Source organism: Bos taurus, chromosome 2, assembly GCF_002263795.3.
Source record: "Bos taurus isolate L1 Dominette 01449 registration number 42190680 breed Hereford chromosome 2, ARS-UCD2.0, whole genome shotgun sequence".
NCBI lineage: Eukaryota > Metazoa > Chordata > Mammalia > Artiodactyla > Bovidae > Bos > Bos taurus.
Window position 1 is genome coordinate 38019980 of NC_037329.1, and position 24081 is coordinate 38044060.

General features: G+C 39.3%; 1 protein-coding gene and 1 non-coding gene across 10 annotated transcripts in view; both read left to right on the forward strand.

Moving 5' to 3' along the window:
* The window catches only part of CCDC148 (coiled-coil domain containing 148), a 297891-nt gene that overhangs the window by 117206 nt on the left and 156604 nt on the right, over positions 1-24081 (forward strand). For all 9 annotated transcript variants that reach the window (XM_059878265.1, XM_059878253.1, XM_059878256.1 and 6 more), the window contains 2 exons: positions 13510-13648; positions 20300-20506. In XM_059878265.1, coding sequence (XP_059734248.1) covers positions 13510-13648; positions 20300-20506 — 346 coding nt within the window. The remainder of the gene's footprint in view (positions 1-13509; positions 13649-20299; positions 20507-24081) is intronic.
* LOC112443682 (U12 minor spliceosomal RNA) lies at positions 21566-21713 on the forward strand. The gene has a single exon (XR_003032090.1). It is a non-coding gene; the product is annotated as a U12 minor spliceosomal RNA (small nuclear RNA).

The following is a 24081-nucleotide window of genomic DNA, read 5'->3' on the forward strand; positions in this document are numbered from 1 at the left end:
AGGTCACGCCAGTGAGAAAAAGAGAGCAATAAAAGCATAGTCCAGAATTTTGTGGTTGAGGAACTGGAAGGAAGAAGTTACCATTAACTGCGTTGGGGAAGATTGTAAGCAAAGCAGAGGGGAAAATCAGGCATTCAGGTTTGGAACTTTGAGTTTGATGCCATCAGGTGTCCAAGTACAGCCTTTGGGAAGGAAGGCAGTCAGTTTTATAAGTCTGGAGTTCTGGACAGAGATCAGAGCTGGAGATACGTGTTTGTGAGTCACCAGTATGAAATTGGATGTGATCACCAAAACAGTGAGTGAAGGGACCAAGGAGAAGATAAAGACTGATTCCTTGGGTCTGCTGGCATTACAGTGTCAGCATGAAGAGGAGTCACCAAGAAAGGAGATACTAGGTCTGTTAAATACAAAGGAAACCTGAAAAGTGTGCTGTTCCAGAAGGCAAGGTAAGAGGGAGTGGGCAGCACTGTAAGCTAAGGAGGGGTGATACACCAAGTCAAATAAAATAGGACTGGTGGTTGACTGCTGACTCCATATGGAGGTCGTTGGTAACCGTTTTCATTGAAGAAGTGGCAACAAATGCCTGACTGGGTTGGATTCAAGTGAATGGGAGGAAACAGTCGAAGGCAAAGAGCATTGATAATACTTTTGAGAAGTTCTTTTTCAAAGGAGAGCAACAAAGTAGGACCAGACTTTTATGTTGTTGTTTTGTTTTGCTTAAAATGGGACAGATGTCAGTACGTTTGATACTAATGAGAATAACCCCTAAGAGGATTTAGTACACAAGTGGTTCAATGTAGAGTATATGGTCAGATTCTGGGAGATGAATTGATATTGTGGTAGCAGTCCATGGAATTCTGCATAATACACATGACAGAGGGATTTATGAAAACCCCTCTACTCATGGAAAAACTTAAAAATACTCATATTTTTACCTATAAAATGGTAAAACACAAAAGGAATTTATCCAAGATTAAAAGTATGGGGGAAATGAGTATTTTTATACATGATTAGTATATAAACTCTTTTGAGAGGCAGTCTGGGAATATGTCATCACATATCTTTATATGTGTAAATTATCTTTATCTCTTTAGAAATAATCCTAAGGGAAATAATCATAAAAGTGAAATAAATAGTTGGCTTTGAGAGTGTTCAATATTATTTTTCTTTCTTTAGTGATAGCGAAATCTTCAAAATGACTAAACAGCCAACACAGGGGATTTAGCTTCATCAATTATGATATATCCACACCATGGAATACCACACTGTCATTAATAATTATATTAAAGAATTTTTAATGACACAGGTAGTTGCAATAAGTAGCTATGCAATTAAAAAATCAGGCCACAAAATAGTTTACATAACATGGATTCTCTTTTTTCCCTTTCCCTCTTAGCCACACGAAAAAAAAAAAAAAAGACTGAGATTATCTACCTGCATAAATTATAATAATAGCTATCCCCAGGTAGTAATATTATAAATAATTTTGGCATACATACTATTTCTATTTTATAAAGCAAAAATAGAGACTTTTAAAAATCTAAGTTAAAGAGGGAAGAGGGGACCATTGATATTTATTGAGTACCTATTACATGACATGACAAATACCTGTACTTTTAATCTTCAATACACCTCATTTAAAAAGCTCTATTTTACTGATTTATTTTACGGTTGTAGCTATAGATGAGCACTTTCCCCTAAGTTTCTAAAAAGTAGATAGCTGAACAGGAATGAGTTTCTTCTGATGCATCTGAATAGAAAGCTTCTCCCCCACACCACACCACTTCAAGCATGTATATGTACCAGGGTATTGGTAAATTATGTTGATGACCAGAACAGTGCTGTGTCATACAAGTGTGATGTGAGCCACATACATAATTTAAAATTTTTAACTAGTCATAATAAAACATTTTAAAAGATAAAATTTATTTTAATATTATATTTTTAACTAAATTTAACTTAGTGCAAAATAGTATATTTTTAATATTTAATCAATAATTTAAAATTATTAATGAGGCATATTACATTCTTTTTTTACACAAAATCTTTTGATATCTGGTTTACGCTTCACACCACAGCATACCTGAATTGGGACTGGCCACATTTCAAGTGCTGAATAGCCACAGGTGGCTAGTAGTTACTATCTTGGACAATATGGCTTAAATGTTTTACTAAAACAATTTTTTTTAAAAATTGGCTTCAGTTGAACCTATTTATTTATTCAGTATGTTTGTGAAGCTATTTAAATTCTATTTGGACTGTATTTCATTAGTAACATGACAAGTTTAATTACTTGTTTTAGACTTAGATGAGATTGTGGCTTTAATTTCCTAACATTTGGTGAATTAATCATATAGATGAGACAAAATTGTTTGATGCTCCACTTAGCTATGTCAGATTTGAAGCCAATATGTGGCAAAAACTATACAGTGATAACAAGTAATTTCTACTTTATTGTTTGAAAAATATATTACATTTTAAAATATTGATTCATAATTATCATTCTTTTATGAGATCTGAACCTTGAGTGCTATTTAAAAACCCACAATGATTTTAACAATTTTGGCCCTCTGGGTGTACATTGTGAAGACCCACTAGTTTTATATTTTTTCAACTAAAAATTTTCAATTTACCCTAACTATTAATGACTTTCAAAATAGCTAGTTAGTAGTATCTGTCCCTGTTTCCACTTTTTCCTCTTCTATATGTCATGAAGTGCTGGGACCAGATGCCATGATCTTAGTTTTTTGAATGCTGAGTTTTAAGCCAGATTTTTCACTCTCCTCTTTCACCTTCATCAAGAGGCTCTTTAGTTCCTCTTTGCTTTCTGACATTAGGGTGGTATCATCTGCATATCTGAGGTTGTTGAGCCACCAGGGAAGCGCTAAAAAAAAATTTGAATGAACATATTCTTACACATGTGACTATATTTTGATGAATACAAGATAGAAGAAAGAGAAAGGAGCATAACAAACAACTGTAATTCGCTTACTTGATGATGTTACAAGAAGTTCAAATGCTGGAGCCTTAATTGTTGTTTAGTCACCGAGTCATGTCTGACTTTTTTGTGACCTCATGGATTATTGCCCACCAGACTCCTCTGTTCATAAGATTATCCGAGAATACCGGAATGGGTTGTCATTTTCTTCTCCAGGGGATCTTCTGACCCAGGTATTAAACCTGCATCTCCTGCACTGGCAGGTGGATTCTTTACCCGTGGAGCCACCTGGAAAACCAGAGCTTTAATTAGCAGGTGGCATTTTTCTCTGAGAATGTAGTCTCAGATCTTTTGGAAAGTTTCAGTGCCTGGGCATGTCCAGTCTCAGGTTCTACATTTCTGACTGTATTTTAAGGGTGGTTAATGAGGAGAGAAGTGCTCAGAAACAAGAGTATTATTATTTGAACACTAACGTACTCACTTAGTCACACTGGTTACGTGACCCCCTCAAGCAATATCCACGGTTACTGCAACTCCCATTTTCTCTTGGCGTATTCCAACACGGATGGTCCAGCCTTACCTGGGAATTTATGTTTCTCCTGGAGAGGTAATAATTGCAAACTGAGATTTTTATTTTTTGTCATATGTATTTCATAGCTTTCTCCTAAAATAAATACATTGTTGAAAAGATTTACTTTGTGTTCTTAGACTAAGAGTCACATTTGGTGATTGCTCAACCTATTCTGGGTTTGCTGTAGGAATAAAATGAAGTTTAAATTCTCTTGACTTCAGTGAAATACATTTTATCAAGGGGAAAAATAGGTCCAATTTCTCAAGGACATCCCCAAAACTAGTCTTAGATTTTTGCTTTTGCTTAATTAATAACTTAGTCTGTGTATTGACGTATATGTTATGTTCATTTAAATGTCTTTTTGGAAAGTACAAGACTAGTGGTAATAAATTTCTAGTTCAGAAGTCTTTATTGTTAGTATCACGGTAGCCCACAACTGCCTTCTTGATATAATTGCTTCACATAGAAGCTATACAGTATAATGGTGCATGAGGCTACATTTTTGATACTTCAGAAAACTGAAAAATCAGGCTTTTACAGGATGGAGTGAGAGTCATTTATGAGAGGTTTTTGTTCTTCACTATATGAAATCAAATTAATCTTGAGTAAATCAGATTGAAGAAAATGGAAACATATCAGCTTGACAGATTTGTGTCCAAGACAATTGGTCTATGCTATTTTTTAACCTGGATGATACAGATAGAATTTGTTATTAAAATAATAAAACCTGTGCAGTTATAGGCAAAGACAGGATTAAAATTTCAATGGACAGGGTTGCCAAATTTTGATATGAGAGGAATTATAATGTCTATTTAATATATCAAACCAACTGTTAATAACAAGTTTTTCCTACTTCCTTGAAGTCCGCCTGTGGATAAATATAACCCTTTGAGGGAACCATATCATTAGAACTGAGACTATGGATAACCAGTAATGTAAGAAACTATGAGCATTGCTAATGTCTAAAAAGTAATAAATTGAGAAAAAGAACCATCATTCTTCTATTCCAGTCTTATAATTCTTAATGACTACTGGTAGTTGGTTTGAGGTGATATTATAAAAGTTTTATGTGACAAATAAAATTTCAGAAGGCCTCATAATCATTAATTAAATTTTTCCTCATCCCATCCCAAAGAAGTAGTCCAATTCTATTATTCTTGCTTTTGAACCTGGAAAATTGAGTAATAATATAAATATAAAATAATTTTATTCACTTCAACTTTATTGCATCTAAAAATATCATTGTCTCTCAAAAGTGAAGAATAAAACGGTAACATGAAAGCAGATTTTGGCTCAATAAGACTTTTTTAAAAAAATTAAATAATACGTTTGTGGGTGATCTTGTCTTTACCAATTCTGTTCACTTGAGTTTGAGCTTGTTTTGTTTTTTTGTCTTAAAAATGGCCTTTGGTGTTGAACACTGGTCAGATATGCAGATGACACCACCCTTATGGCAGAAAGTGAAGAAGAACTAAATAGCCTCTTGATGAAAGTGAAAGTGGAGAGTGAAAAAGTTGGCTTAAAGCTCAACATTCGGAAAACTAAGATCATGGCATCTGGTCTCGTCTGCTGCTGCTGCTGCTGCTAAGTCATTTCAGTTGTGTCCGACTCTGTGCGACCCCATCACTTCATGGCAAATAGATGGGGAAACAGTGGATGACTTTATTTTTCTGGGCTCCAAAATCACTGCAGATGGTGATTGCAGCCATGAAATTAAAAGATGCTTACTCCTTGGAAGGAAAGTTATGACCAACCTAGACAGCATATTAAAAAGCAGAGACATTACTTTGTCAACAAAGGTCTGTCTAGTCAAGGCTATGGTTTTTCCAGTGGTCATGTATGGATGTGAGAGTTGGACTATAAAGAAAGCTGAGGGCCAAAGAATTGATGCTTTTGAACTGTGGTGTTGGAGAAGACTCTTGAGAGTCCCTTGGACTGCAAGGAGATCCAACCAGTCCTTCCTAAAGGAGATCAGTCCTGGGTGTTCATTGGTAGGACTGATTTTGAAGCTGAAACTCCAATACTTTGGCCACCTGATGCGAAGAGCTGACTCATTGGAAAAGACCCTGATGCTGGGAGGGATTGGGGGCAGGAGGAGAAGGGGACGACAGAGGATGAGATGGTTGGATGGCATCACCAACTCAATGGACATGGGTTTGGATGGACTCTGGGAGTTGGTGATGGACAAGGAAGCCTGGTGTGCTGCAGTTCATGGGGTCGCAAAGAGGCGTACACGACTGAGTGACTAAACTGAACTGAACTGAACTGGTCTATTCTCAGTCAGCTAAGCAGTGTCCCTGTTGGTGCTGGTTACTGGACACACTTGTTCTGCATCCCTTGAATCACTGTAATCTTAATAGTATTGATACTTGCCTTCCAAAGCAATATTAGGATGTTACATTTAAAAAGGTCATTTTTCTTCCATTATATGAACTATCAAATAGGATATCATTGGCTAAAAGCAGAGAATATTCAACCCAAGTGAAAGTAACATAAACAATAAGGCTATTTCTTATTTCACTTGAAGCCCAGAGGTAGAGAAGTCTAAGCACAGTGAGGCCTAGTTTCCTGCATTGTCTTGCCTTGCCCTCTGGCGGGATAGATAGATGACCTTCTGTCAGATAACTAGAGCAGTTCCACACTGCCACACTCAAGCAGAAAGAGACCTCTTCCTTGTGTCTTGTCTGAAGAGCCAGGAAACCTTTGCCCCAGAAGACTTCTCCTCCCATTTCAGTGGCCAGAATTGGGACATTTGTCCATGATTATATCAAGCACTGTCAAGAACAGAGAGCCTGAGAATGGTTGATTGTGAATGGCTTAAGATCAATCAAGATTCACTCCCGAGTCTGGAATGGGGCTCACTTTTCCTGAAGTGGGTGTGTGGGTAGGGATTATGGAAGAAGATAAATCTTGAATAAAATCAGGATTCTGGTGAGCAGAAGCAAAGATAGAGGCAAGGTCTGCTACAATTTTCTTTTTCTTACTGGTCTTGTGATGACTATAATTCTTTAAAACTTTGCATATGGGATGGTTGAGCCATTATGTTTTACTTTTAACAAGCTGCTTTGTCTTGATATTATTTCCAGATTTCCACTGGGAATCCTACTTCCTCTTAAAACTAGTGGTGAATAGATGTAAGGACAAAGATGATTTAGGTGTATTGCCACTATTCCAGCTACTCCACCTCCAAAAAATATACACATTCTAGGTTAAAAATTTCAGTTTTCGATGCAAACTACTTTTAAAAAGTATCTAAGTAAAAGCAGAATGCTTGTTATGAAAATAGCACTTGCAGCTTCCAAATAAATCTCTTAGCCTCTTGACCAGATTTCCATTCCTAAACCCTCCTGTAAGAAATTCTGGAGCCATCACTTTTGGAACTCTGTCATATTTCTTTCCTATCACCCCTCAGAAGAAAGTGGTTTGGATGCTGGTGCAAGTTCTGGCTTTACCTTATAGGTCACTTTTTTGCTTGTTGATTTTTCAATTCACTGGATTTTGATCATATTCCCAAGAGCCTACTTTATTCTGACTGTCTGAGAAGGTAAACTGAGCAGAGCTTGGGGAGCCTGGAGGGAGAGGACTGCTAAGTGGCAATAGATCTCCTGGAAGACAATGTACACACCCAAACAAAATCCAAGGAGCAGATTCTGTTGGTCAGAAATGAGTCTGAGGTCAGAGAGCCCTTTGTAAACCAGGCAGAAAATCAAAGATAGATTGGTATTTGGACAATAGGCCTGGGATGGAGTAGATTGGTATTTGGACAATAGGCCTGGGATGGAGTTGTGAGTAGCTAGGGAGACAGTTTCAGGAGCTAGGCTGATTAGTTTCAGTATTGGAAGGGTTTTGACTTGGAAAGACAACTTTGAAAAGTGTTGTCAAGTTGTATTTTCTAGAGAGTCAGACTCAATGCAGCCAAACAAGCAGATTGTGTCTGAGCCATCTTTTATCCACATTCTTCCACCAGTGGCTCACTCTCCTGACAACATTACACTTGAAGAGATAAGAGTTTTTCTTTAGGCTAGACTCACTGTGATCACTTGCCAATCAAGGCAGTCATCAGATGCTGGTAACCGCACCAGTTAGCTTCAGGAGGCACTAATTACCAGTTTTCTGGAAAGCCTCCTTTACCCTGAGAAAATTTAAGACAGCTTTCAGGCAGTTTGAAGACACAATCTTTAGTTTCAGAGACTTGTTTCTCCTGTTGTCTTACGTCCTTGCTTGCCATCTTGGCTGTCCCCACACTTCTAAATGTCTTTAGACATGATGGAACCACAACCCTGGGAAGTGATTGAAACATGACTATGAAGAAAACTGGTAGTTAATAATTGTGAGTCTGGTTAGGATTTTTTATGTAAACATGAGAAAACAGGTAATTCAGAACAGAGGACAACAGGGCTGTGAGCATTCAACCAGACCAAAGCCAACTGTCCCCCTAATTCTACCTGTTTGAGTCATTATAAAAAATCCTAACCAGACTCGACTGAGCAACTTCACTTTCACTTTTCACTGTCATGCACTGGAGAAGGAAATGGCAACTCACTCCAGTGTTCTTGCCTGGAGAATCCCAGGGACAGCGGGGGCTGGTGGGCTGCCATCTATGGGGTCGCACAGAGTCGGACACGACTGAAGCGACTTAGCAGCAGCAGCAGTAGCAGCAATATTGGGAAGCAGGGGATGGAAGGTAAGGACTGAGTAGTAAATATCTCACATTCATGCAGGGTAAAATTTCCTGGAACATTTTAAATTAGAAAATTTGGATGGACAAAAAAACAAAAAAGAAAGAAATTGCAGAAACTTACCAAAGACCTTTTGTCTAAAGGTATTTTCAAAAGTACTAAATTTTAGGATAATTTTAAAGTCTTCTTTAAATTTTTCTTTAAATTATAGTCATTTTTCAAATTCAAAGGTAAAAAAGTGATTGGAATATTTTTTGGTATCTGTGTAATTTAGCTAGTTCTGTCATCATAATCACCTGTAAAACGGGTAAAGTAAATAATAACTTTGGAAGGTAAAAACTAACCTTAGTTATTTCATATACTTAAACTATTTTATACAGGTTTTTTTCTACAATGAAAAGATGAAGGTTTGACTAGAAAAGATGAATGTGAAAATTTGAATTTAGAAATTCAGATACATTAAATTTGATTTTATTTTAAATGCTAAGTAGGAAATAGCTAGTTAATTGTTATGAAGAAGTTATCATGTTTGAACATACCTGTTAAATTTTTATTATCAAGGAGACTCAGTATATATATGGTGGTGGGAGTTTTCTCCTTCACAAACAGCATCCTAATGGATATGTATGATGGTGTCATTAGTATTGCTGATGTGAATATTTGCTTTGAAATTTAAGCCAGCAGCTCTGGAAACTGCTATAAATACTCTAAAATAATAATATTGTGAGTATTTATATATCATTTCCACTGGATCATGGAAAAAGCACGAGAGTTCCAGAAAAACATCTATTTCTGCTTTATTGACTACACCAAAGCCTTTGACTGTGTGGATCACAATAAACTGTGGAAAATTCTGAAAGAGATGGGAATACCAGACCACCTGACCTCCCTCTTGAGAAACCTGTATGCAGGTCAGGAAGCAACAGTTAGGACTGGACATGGAACAACAGACTGGTTCCAAATAGGAAAAGGAGTACGTCAAGGCTGTATATTGTCACCCTGCTTATTTAACTTATATGCAGAGTACATCATGAGAAATGCTGGGATGGAAGAAGCACAGCTGGAATGAAGATTGCCAGGAGAAATATCAATAACCTCAGATATGCAGATGACACCACCCTAATGGCAGAAAGTGAAGAAGAACTAAAGAGCCTCTTGATGAAAGTGAAAGTGGAGAGTGAAAAAGTTGGCTTAAAGCTCAACATTCAGAAGACTAAGACCATGGCATCTGGTCTCATCACTTCATGGGGACTATAGATAGATTGCAAATAGATGGGGAAACAGTGGAAATAGTGGCTGACTTTATTTTTCTGGGCTCCAAAATCACTGCAAATGGTGATTGCAGCCATGAAATTAAAAGACGCTTACTCCTTGGAAGGAAAGTTATGACCAGCCTAGACAGCATATTAAAAAGCAGAGACATTACTTTGTTAACAAAGGTCCATCTAGTCAAGGCTGTGGTTTTTCCAGTGGTCATGTACGGATGTGAGAGTTGGACTATAAAGAAAGCCGAGGGCCAAAGAATTGATGCTTTGAACTGTGGTGTTGGAGAAGACTCTTGAGAGTCCCTTGGGCTGCAAGGAGATCCAACCAGTCCTTCCTAAAGGAGATCAGTTCTTGGTGTTCATTGGAAGGACCGATGCTGAAGCTGAAACTCCAATACTTTGGCCACCTGATGTGAAGAGCTGACTCATTTGAAAAGATCCTGATGCTGGGAAAGATTGAGGGCAGGAGGAGAAGGGGACGACAGAGGATGAGATGGTTGGATGGCATCACCAACTCAATGGACATGAGTTTGGGTGGACTCCAGGAGTTGGTGATGGACAGGGAGGCCTGGTTTGTTGTGGTTCATGGGGTCACAAAGAGTCAGACACGACTGAGTGACTGAACTGAACTGAAATATATCATTTCTTATAAGCATGTTTTTCATTTTTATCTTACATGTACCAAAAAAATGACTTACAATTTGTGTAACTGTAGTAATTGGAAAAAGCTGTTGAGATGTGAGGTTTCTAAAATCAATAGCAAATGGATGTGATCATTGTTCATAGCATACTTGGTTTGAAATATCTCGTTTTAATGTTATCATTTCATATGTTTATGTGATTTTAATGTTGCTAAAATGGCACCTAATTAATACATTTATGCAGTGTATAAAAATGCACTGAGTGCCACAAATTCTTCTGCTGCTATATTTTTTTATAGCGATGTACACTGCTTAATGCATGCTTTTATTTAAAAATCATTTTTGTAAATGTTTGCTATTTGCACTTTCTCTTTGAGGACAGCCACAATCTTATACCACAATTCAGTATGAGAAATCATCAAAGCAATTAGCTTAGAAGTACTTCTCCATTTACCAAAGGATTTAAATTATTTTTGACAATTATGGGTAAGATTGCTCATACATTATCTTAGGTCAGGTTCTGTAGAAGCAGTTCTGAGACAGGGATTGTAAGAACGAGTGGTTTGTTGGGCCAAGCTCTCAGGAAAAGGATGGTAAGGGAAGCAGGATGAAGGAGGGGAAGATGTCTGTGCGGAATATCTCAGTGGAAACAGGTTACCGTTTGCGCATATAGTGAAACTCCAGAGCACAAATGGCATCACAGAGTTGGTCTCATCTTGAAGCAAGTGGACTGGTCTTCTGTGCCCCATGTCAGCCAATCATTGCTTGGGGTTGGCTCTCAAAGGTGGGTGGGAGAGTAGCCTCCTGGGTGAGATTATTCCCATTTGGCCCAGGACAATTCTCCAGAGGAGAAATTTACACCTGTGAATTATCAGCATCTTGATGATGGGAATTCTAGTTCATCAAGGTGACTGCGCCTAGCTTCATCAGCAGTCTTTATGTAGATAAATAACAATTTAAAAGAGAACTGGGACTTCCCTGGTGCTCCAGTGGCTAAGACTCCAGGTTCCCAATGCAGGGGGCCCAGGTTCTATCTCTGGTCAAGGAACTAGATACCACACACAATTAAAGATCCAACATGCTGCAACAAGGACTGGAGATCCCGTGTGCCACAAGTAAGACCTGGCACAAATAAGTAAATAAAACAAAACAAAACAAAAACAGAACTTACTAGACCTAGGTTCTGTTTCTTCCTCCTCCCCAGCACATACATCCCTGCACATCCACATTTGTAATCAAATATAGATGGAAATTCAAACTGTATTCAAGTTCTTTTGATTACAAAAACAATTTAAAAGCATAAATGAAGAATGGACTGTGGATCTATTCCCTTTTCTGGTTGCTTGCCAAATAGAAATAGAGAATTTCTGTGGCTACATGTGTGTGTGCTCAGTTGTGTCCAACTCTTTGCGACCCCATGGACTGTAGCCTGCCAGGCTCCTCTGTCTGTGGAATTTTCCAGGCAAGAGTACTGTAGTGGGTTGACATTTGCTACTCCAGGGGAGCTTCATAACCCATGGATCAAAGCTACATCTCTTGTGTCTCCTGCACTGGCAAGTGGATTCCCTACCATTGTGCCACCTGGGAATCCCTTTCTGTGGCTACATCTGCTGTTAAATGCATTTACGTGGATCATGAACGAAATGAGTTCCTTGAGAGAGGACCTGAGATACTGTCCATGAAGACTTGAAAGTAAAAGTCAGCCCAGTCATGTCCAACTCTTTGTGACCCCATGGACTATATAGTCCATGGAATTCTCTAGGCCAGAATACTGGAGTGGGTAGCATTTCCCTTCTCCAGGGGATCTTCCCAACCCAGGGATCAAACCCAGGTCTCCTGCATTGCAGGTGGATTCTTTACCAGCTGAGCCGCAAGGGAAGCCCAAGAATATTGGAGTGGGTAGCCCATCCCTTCTCCAGCAGATCTTCCCTACCCAGGAATAGAACCGAGGTCTCCTGCACTGCAGTCTGATTATTTACCAACTGAGCTATCATGGAAGCTCAAGGGTGTTTTAAATGCCAAAAACACCCAGGCAAGCTTTTTACCAGGCTTAATACTCCTATTTGAGATTCTTTATTTATGGATGCCTTATTGTTGTCTATATATGCATAACCGATTCAGAGAGAACCCAACACTTAATTTGTTTAATGAGTGAAATCTTGAATTCTTTATCTGCTATAGATTGTTATGTCATACAGAAGAACAGCAGACTTTGTTTCTTCCTAATGGAATATTTCCAACCCACTTTTTCTTCCTATTACAGAGCTGTTAGAGAAGGTATCTTCTTTGAAAAATAATTTTGTTTCTTTCTTACTACTTATCCGAATAACAAAATACCTTAAGAAACTGAGTAACTTGAATGAGGATGGTAAAATGTCAATTAATATCAATGATTTAAAGAGTTTTTATTGTTTTAAATCTCCAAATAGTTTACAAGGGCATAGAGGACATATTATAAAAATGCTTTAAATTGCTTTAAAGTAGAAGACATTGACATGGTAGAAATAAACAATAGTAAGTCTTCATTTTAGATCAAAGAAATATTTGTTGCTAATAATATTCACTCTGATTGCATCTGTATTTGATTATTCCAAAGTATTAAATAAGAATAATGACATGCAAATAAACTAAATAATAAACAGACATTAATTCAGTCTACAGCTCAAGCTGATCCTGTAGCCTTTTCACTCTGCATAGGGCTTTGCTAATACTTCCTGTAGAACACAAAGCCTAGGAAAATTCTGAATTAAAAGTGTTTTGGAGCATAGTGGCCTTGTTATTGGGAAGGTGACTTGTAGGGATCCTATGAAAATGATTTCTTTATCACTTTGAAATCTAATGCCATTGGGTATCTTTTTACTACCAACATTTAGTCTTAGCGCCACAATGCAGAAAGTTGAGGGGATAAAGTAAAAGAGAATTTTAAACTTACTTTTAATATCAAACCATAATATGTCCCTTCCTCAGGCCTTAGTTTCCTTTATGTAATTGTTCATTTGTCTACATTTGTATTTTCCTCCAGTCTAGAAATAGAAATTTTGTTGAATTAGCAAAATTCCTTTTTAATCTATATGCTTAATAATTTATTTTCCAATGTTTGTTTATTTCATTCATTGTCATGCTTTTTAAAATATTGTTATAAGAAAGATAGAATATCTTAAAAATATGATGTCTCATTGTCAAACTTCTTCAGATTAAGCCTGGAACTCATGGCAACATGAAATAATGAAAGAACCCAATGTGTTAGAATTTAGAGCCTTTTATAGAGCAGACATTTTATTTGGCTAATGTATTTTTTTCCAGACTTCATTTTATGTAATCGTTGTTTTCTAACAGCTTAAACAGTTTGAGGTCCCTCAATCTCCTTTGACTGCTCAATAATCATAATATCATGTGATATTTTTGTTGCTTCCAGAAACTTCCAATTAAGTGATGAAGACCACTGGATTTACCAGGCTGTTTTGGATCAGTATCCTGGGGATCTCTGTGGCAGAAGGACTTTGTATCTGGACATGTTACAAAGATGTCTTCCACACAAATCGAGGCATGATTTGGTGAGTGCTTGACCTTATATTAGAGAAGGAAATGGCAACCCACTCCAGTGTTCTTGCCTGGAGAATCCCAGGGACTGGGGAGCCTGTTGGGCTGCCGTCTATGGGGTCACATAGAGTCGGACACGACTGAAGTGACTTAGCTTCAGTCCTTGTATACTGCCAAGCTAAATTGTTTTGGTGGTCAATAATTACTAAACTATACGCATGCACACACACACACACACGCACACACACTCTCTCTCTCTCTCTCTCTCTCTCTCACACACACACACACACACATCTTCCCTGGTGGCTCAGCAATAACAGAATCCCCTGCAATGCAGGAGACCAGTCTGCCATGTGGGAAATCTGAGTTTGATTCCTGGGTCAGGAAGATCCCCTACAGAAGGAAATGGCAAACCACTCCAGTATTCTTGCCTGGGAAATCCCATGGACAGAGGAGCCTGGCAGGCTACAGTCCATAGGGTCGCATTAATTGGAGATGACTTAACAACTAAACCACCACCGTAGACACACACACACACACACACACACACACACACACGTATTTTTAAAAGTTATTTTTAATTGAAGGATAATTGCTTTACAATGTTATATTGGTTTTTGCAATACATCAACATGAATCAGCTATGGGTATACACATATGTTCCCTCCCTCTTGATCTTCCTACTCACCTCCCACCCCAAACCACTCCTCTAGGTTGTCACAGAGCAGCAGGTATATATGTATATATATATGTGTGTGTATATATATATATATATATACACTTTAAATGGTGCTCTAAAATTATTTTTTCCTAAACTCTAGAAAATAATAGGGTTATATGAAGGGTTATATGAAGGTTATATATAGGGTTATATAATAATAGGGTTATAGGTATGAAGTCTGTTGTTTTACAAGACAGCATGGTGCATAACTATGCTAAAGCCTTTGACTGTGGATCACAACAAACTGTGGAAAATTCTCAAGGAAATGGAAATACCAGACCACCTTACCTCCCTCCTGAGAAACTTGTATGCTGGTCAAAAAGCAACAGTTAGAACTGGACATGAAACAACAGACTAGTTCAGAATTGGGAAAGGAGTACCTCAAGGCTGTATATTGTCACTCTGCTTATCTAACTTCTGTGCAGAGTACATCATGTGAAATGCTGGACTGGATTGAATCAAGATTGCTAGGAGAAATAGCAACAACCTCAAATATGCAGATGATACTATCTTAATGGCAGAAATTGAAGAGGAACTAAAGAGCCTCTTGATGAGAGTGAAACGGGAAAGTAAAAAAGCCGACTTAAAACTCAACATTCAAAAAAAACTAAGATCATGGCATCCAGTGCCATCACTTCATGGCAAATAGATGGGAAAAAATGGAAACAGTGACATATTTTATTTTCTTGGTCTCTAAAATCACTGTGGATGATGACTGCAGCCACAGAATTAAAAGACGCTTGCTCCTTGAAAGGAAAGCTATGACAAACCTAGACAATGTATTAAAAAGCAGAAACATCACTTTGCTGACAAAATCCCATCTAGTTAAAGCTATTGTTTTTCCAGTAGTCATGTATGGATGTGAGGTTTGGACCATAAAGCAGGCTGAGTGCCAAAGAAATTGATGCTTTTGAATTGTGGTTATGGAGAAGATTCTTGAGAGTTCCTTGGATAGTAAAGGATCAAACCATAGGAAAGGATCAATCCATAGGAAATCAACTATGAGTATTCATTGGAAGGACTGATGCTGCAACTGAAGCTCCAGTGGTTTGGCCACCTGATGCAAAGAGCCAACTCAGTGGAAGACCCTGATGCTGGGAAAGATTGAGGGCAGTAGGAAAAGGGACAACAGAGGATGAGATGGTTGGATGGCATCGCTGACTCAATGGACATGAGTTTGAGCAAGCTCAGGGAGATGGTGAAGGACAGGGAAGCCTGGTGTGCTGCATGCAGTACATGGGGTCACAGAGTCGGATATGACTTAGCAACTGAACAACAACATGTTGCATAAAAAGATGGGAGACCCCTCTGGCAACATTTATTCTGTGGCTTACCCCAGAGACCTTCACCATGGTCCTCTGGGTTGCTCTGCTTGTGTTTGACTTCCAGGTGTCTGCAAATTCACCTGCCCATGTCAGAGGTTCTGCCATTCCTTGAGTCTTGCCAGAAAATGGGTTTTGCCCTTCCATTCACACAGCCTGCCACATCTCAATCCTTCTAGTCATGGGGAAGCCAAAACTTGCCTTAGGAGCTTGTGTCTACCTACACCATCCCCACCACAACTCCACTTGATCCCCTAGATGGGTCTGAACATAAATGCCCCAAATTCATAAATCAGAGTCTTGTCTGAAGTTTCCCTGAGACAGGCCTGGGAAGTTACGGTTAAATTCTTTACTGGACAAGACCACAGAGACAAGGAAACAGAAGTTACCATGTCACCAATGAATTTCACAGTAATTCACTTTAAAACATATATGTAAACAAACATGTATGGACTCCTACCTTTTAAATATTATAGGCCATGCCATAAAATAGTATTACATACTCTGTACTTTTGTAATTGTTTTAAATCAAGTAACAATACTTGAGGGAGGAGGATGGGAGGGAGTTTCAATAGGGAGAGAATATATGTATACCTATGGCTGATTCACGTTGTGCTTTGACAGAAAACAAAAATTCTGTGAAGTAATTATTCTTCAATAAAACAATAAATAAATTAAAAAAACAATACTAACGTGTATAGAATTTATTTTATGTCAGTCATGTAGTGCACATAATAGTGGATGAGAGAAGTACTATAATCATCCTTACTTTTCAGGTGAAGAAACTGAAGCAAAGGCCACACAACTAGTTATGACCAACCTCTCCTATCCCATTAATCCCCATTCAGTTATTTGTTTTCCTTCTGACCTTTATTTTATTGCAAATTCTTGTTATGCAAAAAATATGTTATATAACATTAATAATTCATTCTAGATTTTATACAAGTCCTAATTTATTAAGTTGGAGCTTTCATTTTATTCCTTATTGGTTCCATTTGTATCTGTGACCAGCTGTCATTTTGAACTGTGTGTAGATTTTTGTATTTGCCTACTGTTAATACGATAAAGATTTTTGCATTTACTTCTTACATTGGGATAATTAGTATGCATTTCTGTATGATGTGTACATCCTTTCTTAGTGTTTGACAAGTTTTAAGCATAGTCTTGGCTTTGAGGACTAAAGCTAAGAATTTGTAGAATGGATTTTAGTAGCTGATATTTGATTTAAGTGAAGCCATAGCCTATTTCATTATGTACTTAGTTCAGTTCAGTCGCTCAGTCATGTCCAACTCTTTGTGACCCCATGGACTGCAGCAGGACAGGCCTCCCTGTCCATCACCAACTCAAACTCATGTCCATTGAGTCGGTGATGCCATCCAACCATCTCATCCTCTGTCGTCCCCTTCTCCTCCTGCCTTCAATCTTTCCCAGCATCAGGGTCTTTTCCAATGAGTCAGCTCTTCGCATCAGGTGGCCAAAGTATTGGAGTTTCAGCTTCAGCATCAGTCCTTCCAATGAACATCCAGGACTGATCTCCTTTAGGATGGACTAGTTGGATCTTCTTGCAGTCCAAGGGACTCTCAAGAGTCTTCTCCAATACCACAGTTCAAAGGCATCAATTCATTGGTGCTCCGCTTTCTTTATAGTCCAACTCTCACATCCATCCATGACTACTGGAAAAACCATAGCTTTGACTAGATGGACATTTGTTGTCAAAGTAATGTCTCTGCTTTTTAATATGCTGTCTAGGTTGGTCATAGCTTTTCTTCCTAGGAGCAAGCGTCTTTCAATTTCATGGCTGCAGTCACTATCTGCAGTAGTTCTGAGCCCCCAAAAGTAAAGTTTCTCACTGTTTCCACTGTTTCCCCATCTATTTGCCATGAAATGTTGGGACCAGATGCAATGATCTTAGTTTTCTGCATGTTGAGCTTTAAGCCAGCTTTTTCACTCTCCTCTTTCACTTTCATCAAGAGGCTCTTTAGTTCTTCTTCACTTTCTGCCATAAGGGTGGTGTCATCTGCATATATGAGGTTATAGATATTTCTCCTGGCAGTCTTGATTCCAGCTTGTGCTTCTTCCAGGCCACTGGTTCTCATGATGTACTCTGCATATAAGTTAAATAAGCAGGGTGATGATATACAGCCTTCATGTACTCATTTCCCTATTTTGAACCAGTCTTTTGTTCCATGTCCAATTCTAACTGTTGCTTCCTGACCTGCATACAGATTTCTTAAGAGGCAGTTCAGGTGGTCTGATACTCCCATCTCTTGAAGAATTTTCCACAGTTTATTGTGATCCACGCAGTCAAAGGCTTTGGTGTAGTCAATAAAGCAGAACTAGATGTTTTTCTGGAACTCTCTTGTTTTTTCAGTGATCCAGTGGTTGTTGGCAATTTGATCGCTGGTTCCTCTGCCCTTTGTAAATCCAGCTTGAACATCTGGAAGTTCATGGTTCATATATACTGTTGAAGCCTGGCTTGGAGAGTTTTGAGCATTACTTTACTAGCGTGCAAGTTGAGTGCAGTTGTGTGGTAGTTTGAGCATTCTTTGGCATTGCCTTTCTTTGGGATTGGAATGAACACTGACCTTTTCCAGTCCTGTGGCCACTGCTGAGTTTTCCAAATTTGCGGCATATTGAATGCAGCACTTTCACAGCATCATCTTTTAAGATTTGAAATAGCTCAACTGGAATTCCATCACCTCTACTAGCTTTGTTTGTAGTGATGCTTCCTAAGGCCCACTTGACTTCACATTCCAGGATATCTGGCTCTAGGTGAGTGATCATACCACTGTTTACTTAATTAACCATCAGATCAGATCAGATCAGATCAGTCGCTCAGTCATGTCCGACTCTTTGCGACCCCATGAATCACAGCACGCCAGGCCTCCCTGTCCATCACCAACTCCCAGAGTTCACCCAGACTCACGTCCATCGAGTCAGTGATGCCATCCAGCCATCTCATCCTCTGTCGTCCCCTTCTCCTCTTGCCCCCAATCCCTCCCAGGATCAGAGTCTTTTCCAATGAGTCAACTCTTCGCATGAGGTGGCCAAAATACTGGAGTTTCAGCTTCAGCATCATTCCTTCTAAAGAAATCCCAGGGCTGATCTCCTTCAGAATGGACTGTTTGGATCTCCTTGCAGTCCAAGGGACTCTCAAGAGTCTTCTCCAACACCACAGTTCAAAAACATCAATTCTTCGGTGCTCAGCCTTCTTCACAGTCCAACTCTCACATCCATACATGACCACAGGAAAAACCATAGCCTTGACTAGATGGACCTTTGTTGGCAAAGTAATGTCTCTGCTTTTGAATATGCTATCTAGGTTGGTCATAACTTTCCTTCCAAGGAGTAAGTGTCTTTTAATTTCATGGCTGCAGTCACCATCTGCAGTGATTTTGGAGCCCAGAAAAATAAAGTCTGACACTGTTTCCACTGTTTCCCCATCTATTTCCCATGAAGTGATGGGACCAGATGCCATGATCTTCGTCTTCTGAATGTTGAGCTTTAAGCCAACTTTTAATTAACCATACCTAAATTATAATTTTTTTTTAAGTAGGTGCCACCTTATCTTTTTTGCTAGGTTCTTTTCTCACATCACTTAGAGGTTATAATATATTAAATTCAGAGATGTGGTCTATACTAGTAAAATGAAGAATTATTTAGGTCTTCAACTCTGAATTTCAGGTGACATACCTTTATATAGGGGCCTCCCAGGTGGCACTAGTGGTAAAGAATCTGCCTGCCAGTGCAGGATATGCAAGACACATGGGTTCAATCCCTCGTTCAGGAAGAACCCCTGGATAAGGGAATAGCTAGCCACTCCAGTATTCTTGCTGTAAGTCCCATGGATGGGGGAGCCTGGCAGGCTACAGCCCATGGGGTCACAAAGAGTTGGACATGACTGAGCAACTGAGCTCTCATAGACACACACACACCTTTTTATAAGGAGTATTTCAGAATCACCTACAGAGGTTTTTCAAACTCTTAAGGCTATCTCTCTTCCTCTTCTTTCTCTTAAGACTCAGACCTCCCAGGGTTGGTATTCACTGGCAGTAGGAACTATTGATATCCGTGTAAGAATGTCATGCCCTTCAAGAGCATAGGATGGGAAGAGCTACTGTCAGTGCTATAATTATTGTAAGTTTAGATGTTCTAATATCTGATTGTTTCCCTAATCAATGGCAAACTGAGTTTTTAGAATTATTATCGCAATTTTTAATGTTTATTAGCACATGTCTAACAAAAGCACCTGAAGTTGTTATTAATATAACAAAACTGATTTAGATAGAGTATTTTTAAAATTATATGCAGGGGAAATCATGTTTTCTGCTCATAGATTCATTACCATATAGAAGTAGAAGTTGTTCTAGGACCACCTGGCCTGACTCCATCCTGTATGAGAACTTAAAAAGAATAAATGACTGGTCCTCAGTCACCAATTAGCCATGGACCCAGAAATCTGGGACTGGTACCTGATCCTGATTGTTGTATTTACTATTAAGATATTTGGTCTTCACTTTTCAAAATCATTGATTTTAATTCATTTTATTCACTTTTCTAGCAATGACATAACACATAAGCTCAGTTTCATAATAAGCATTTATCATCTGTTTTCTTTTCAGGTCGAACATGAGAAATATTGTAATCAATATCGCTTTGCTAAGGAGCAGCGAAGAATCCTGATATTGAGTTGGAATAAGAATCGGCGAGACTTTATACAGAAGGCTGTGCTGACACTGGCTGAAGCCTGTGCAACTCATGAAATGGAAAGCATGTTGGCTAAGGACAGGAAAAAGCAACAGGAAGTGTGTGCAGATCTGAAAGCCAAGGTGAGATGCTTTGCAGATGATGCTTCAGTATTTGCCTGAGTATTCATTTCAGAATTCACTTTTCCTGTTTGTTCAATTCCAACCTAAAATTTCTCTAAAAAGCCTATTTTGAATAAAATTGTTAGCTTGAACTATATGAAATTGCAATTCCTTTAAGTCAAAACATTATAAACAATCAACAGTTTCATACAGTTCAACCTGAAGTCGAACAGGAGGTAAGTATTGAAGTTTTGATTGTGAATATCCAATACCAACTACGAATGCTATACATCAGCATGGGGTACGGGATGAAAATGCAGTGTAATTATAGAGTAAATGTCTGATACTTATTCAGACTCAGGAACCTCTCATTCTCTTTAAAGAGTTTTTTTAAAAAAGGATCCAGTTACGAAGAGGAGGGAGGATTTGTGAACAGATACGTTGGGGAGAGCTTGACGGGCTGTGTGAGCTCTCAACAAAGTGAGATGGGGAGCAGATTGGGTTTTCCTCCTGCCCAGACCCAGCGAGGAACCTCCAGGATGGCTTGGAGAGCTGAGTGGGTAACCCTTGTAGTGGAGTCTTGGGGACTGGTGTCTGAGGCTCGCAGGGAAGTACTGCTGCTGCTGCTAAGTCGCTTCAGTCGTGTCTGACTCTGTGTGACCCCAGAGACAGCAGCCCACCAGGCTTCCCTGTTCCTGGGATTCTCCAGGCAAGAACACTGGAGTGGGCTGCCATTTCCTTCTCCAATGCATGAAAGTGAAAAGTGAAAGTGAAGTCGCTCAGTCGTGTCCGACTCTAGCGACCCCATAGACTGCAGCCCACCAGGCTCCTCCGTCCACGGGATTTTCCAGGCAAAAGTACTGGAGTGGGGTGCCATTGCCTTCGCAGGGAAGTACAGACAGCACAGAATCTGGAAGTACAGAGAAACTGCCTTAATGGCAGAACTGCAAACAAGAGTGGCTGCTGTGTTGGGAGTAATCGCACTCCTCAAATGGATCACGGGTGCATGAGTCCCAGAGGCCCCAGGTGGATTTGGCCTCCCTAGGAGTGTTGGAAGGGCCGTCAAACATAAATTGTATCATGTTTTAAACTTCTAAGTAAGGAAAATTATGATTGGGGGTGACACTGAATCCTCACAGCTAATGTGAGATGAATTTTTGTGTGGGTAAAGCTGTCCCTAAGGTGACCTGCCTACTTTGCAGGATGCCTGGGAGCTGTGATGTGCCCATTCCCCTTATACTTAAAGAGTAGAATGGCCTGACCCAATCAGACTGGAGGAGCTGAGACAGGAGGAGGAGTTGACTAATCCTTCGCTGTTGAAGTCCCTAGGCAGGGGACTGTTCGGACCTCACAGAATTGCTGAAAATACTATTAACCATGAAACTGTTGAACCAGGAGTTAGTGACCTTAGGCAGTTCTCTGAAACTTACTTCTGTAACTGCAGTATAATGCCAACTGCTTGTTTGTACTTGAGAAATAAAGATACATGCGACACACAAACACACACACAATTGTATTGAGGTACAGCATACACACAGTAAAGTGCACAGATCTTAACTTATTGATAAATGACATAGTAGGAGGATGTTGTAAACTTTTATTCTCTTGAAAGAAAAAATAAGCTGGTAGATGTTACATTATAGCAATTAATAGCATATAAAAACAAATGTCTTGGACTTCCCTGGTGGTCCAGTGGCTGAGAATCTGCCTGCCAATTCAGGGGACATGAATTCAGTCCCTGGTGCGGGAAGATTCCACATGCCTCAGAGCGACTAAGCTCATGTACCACAGCCACTGACCCTGTACAGCTAGGGGTGTCTGCACTTTCTAGGGCCCTGGCGGCACAACTAATGGGTCTGTGTGCTGCAACTACTGAAGCCCTTCACCTGGAGCTGTGCTTCATCATAAGAGAAGCCCCCACAGTGAGAAGCCCATGCGTGGCAACGAGAGAGTAGTCCTTGCTCCTACAACCAGAGAAGAGCCCGCACAGCAACAAAGACCCAGCACAGCCATAAATAAATAAATTAAAAACCAAATAAATAAATGTCTATATTAGAGGAAAAATTTCTCCTCTGCAGTTCTTTAAACAAAAAGATATTTATTTTGACATTGCATAAACTTAGGGCCTAAAAGCAATAGAATTTACATGAAGCTTCCAAGGTGGCTCAGATGGTAAAGAATCTGCCTGCAATTTGGAAGACCCAGGTTTGATCCCTGGGTCAGGAAGATGCCCTGGAGAATAGAATAGCTACCCACTCCAGTATTCTTGCCTGGGAAACCCCATGGACAGAGGAATCTTGTGGGCTATAGCTCATGGAGTCACAAAAAGTTGGACATGACTGACAAACGCACACACACACAAAGCCCAATCTACCATGTCCTACAGAGCTAATGCACGTTTCATCTCCATCTGTGGCTGATAAGAAATACTCAGTGACTAAAAAAACACAAGAGAGGAAGGATGGTCAGGGGTCTTGCCAAATCCTTATATACGCCTAGTCTCTTTATACTCATTTTGCACACATTCAGGATGTGCTGAAGGGGATATTTTCTGGTTTTGTATCACATAGAGGTAAAAATACATGGAGTGGAGTCCACAGAATATAAGTGTACTATTGAATAAAGTTCTACAAATGTATGCTGCCCATAGAAATACCACTGAGATCAAGATACAGAAGGGCTCAGAATGCTCCCTCACCCCTCTTCTCAGTATAGACTGTGCTTAGTCACTCAGTCGTGTCCGGCTCTTTGTGACCCTGTAGACTGTAGCCCTCCAGACTCCTCCATCCATGGGGTTTCTCCAGGCAAGAACACTGGAGTGGATTACCATGCCCTTCTCCAGGGGATCTTCTGAACCCCATGGATTGAACCCAGGTCTCCCACATTGCAGGCCGATTCTTCAATCTGAGCCACAAAGGAAGCCTAAGAATACTGGAGTGGGTAGCCTATCCCTTCTCCAGGGATCTTCCTGACCCAGGAATCAAACCAGTTTCTCTTGCATTGAAGGCAGATTCTTTTCCATCTGAGCTACAGAGAAGTCCCCCCAATATATACTAGCCTCATCCATGACTACTATTCCGAATTCATCTAATCATTCAAGATTGTTTTGCTTATTGGTGAATTTCATATGAGTCAAATCATACAGTTACTCTTTGATACTTCTTTCATGTATCATATCTGTGAGTTCCATCCTTGCTGCATGTAATAATCATCTGGGTAATATTCTGTGCACATACATATACCACAGTTTATTTATATTTTCTCCTGGTGGTGGACATTTGATTTGCTTCCAGCTTTTCATGTTATGATAATGGTGCTATGAACATCCTTGATCTTGACTTATGGTGGTCATAGGCCCTTGTAACTCTTGAATAATTACCTCAGAGTGGAATTGCTGAATCATAAGGCTCATGTTAAATACTTCCAAATAGTTTTCCAAAGTGGTTATACAAATTTACAACCAGTTTCAGTTAATCCACGTTCTTGCCAACATTGGTATTGCCAAATCTTTAACTTCAGCTAATCTGATGAATGTGTAGTGGTACATCATTATGATTTTCATTTGCATTTAGAATAAAGATGTCGAGCAGCTTTTC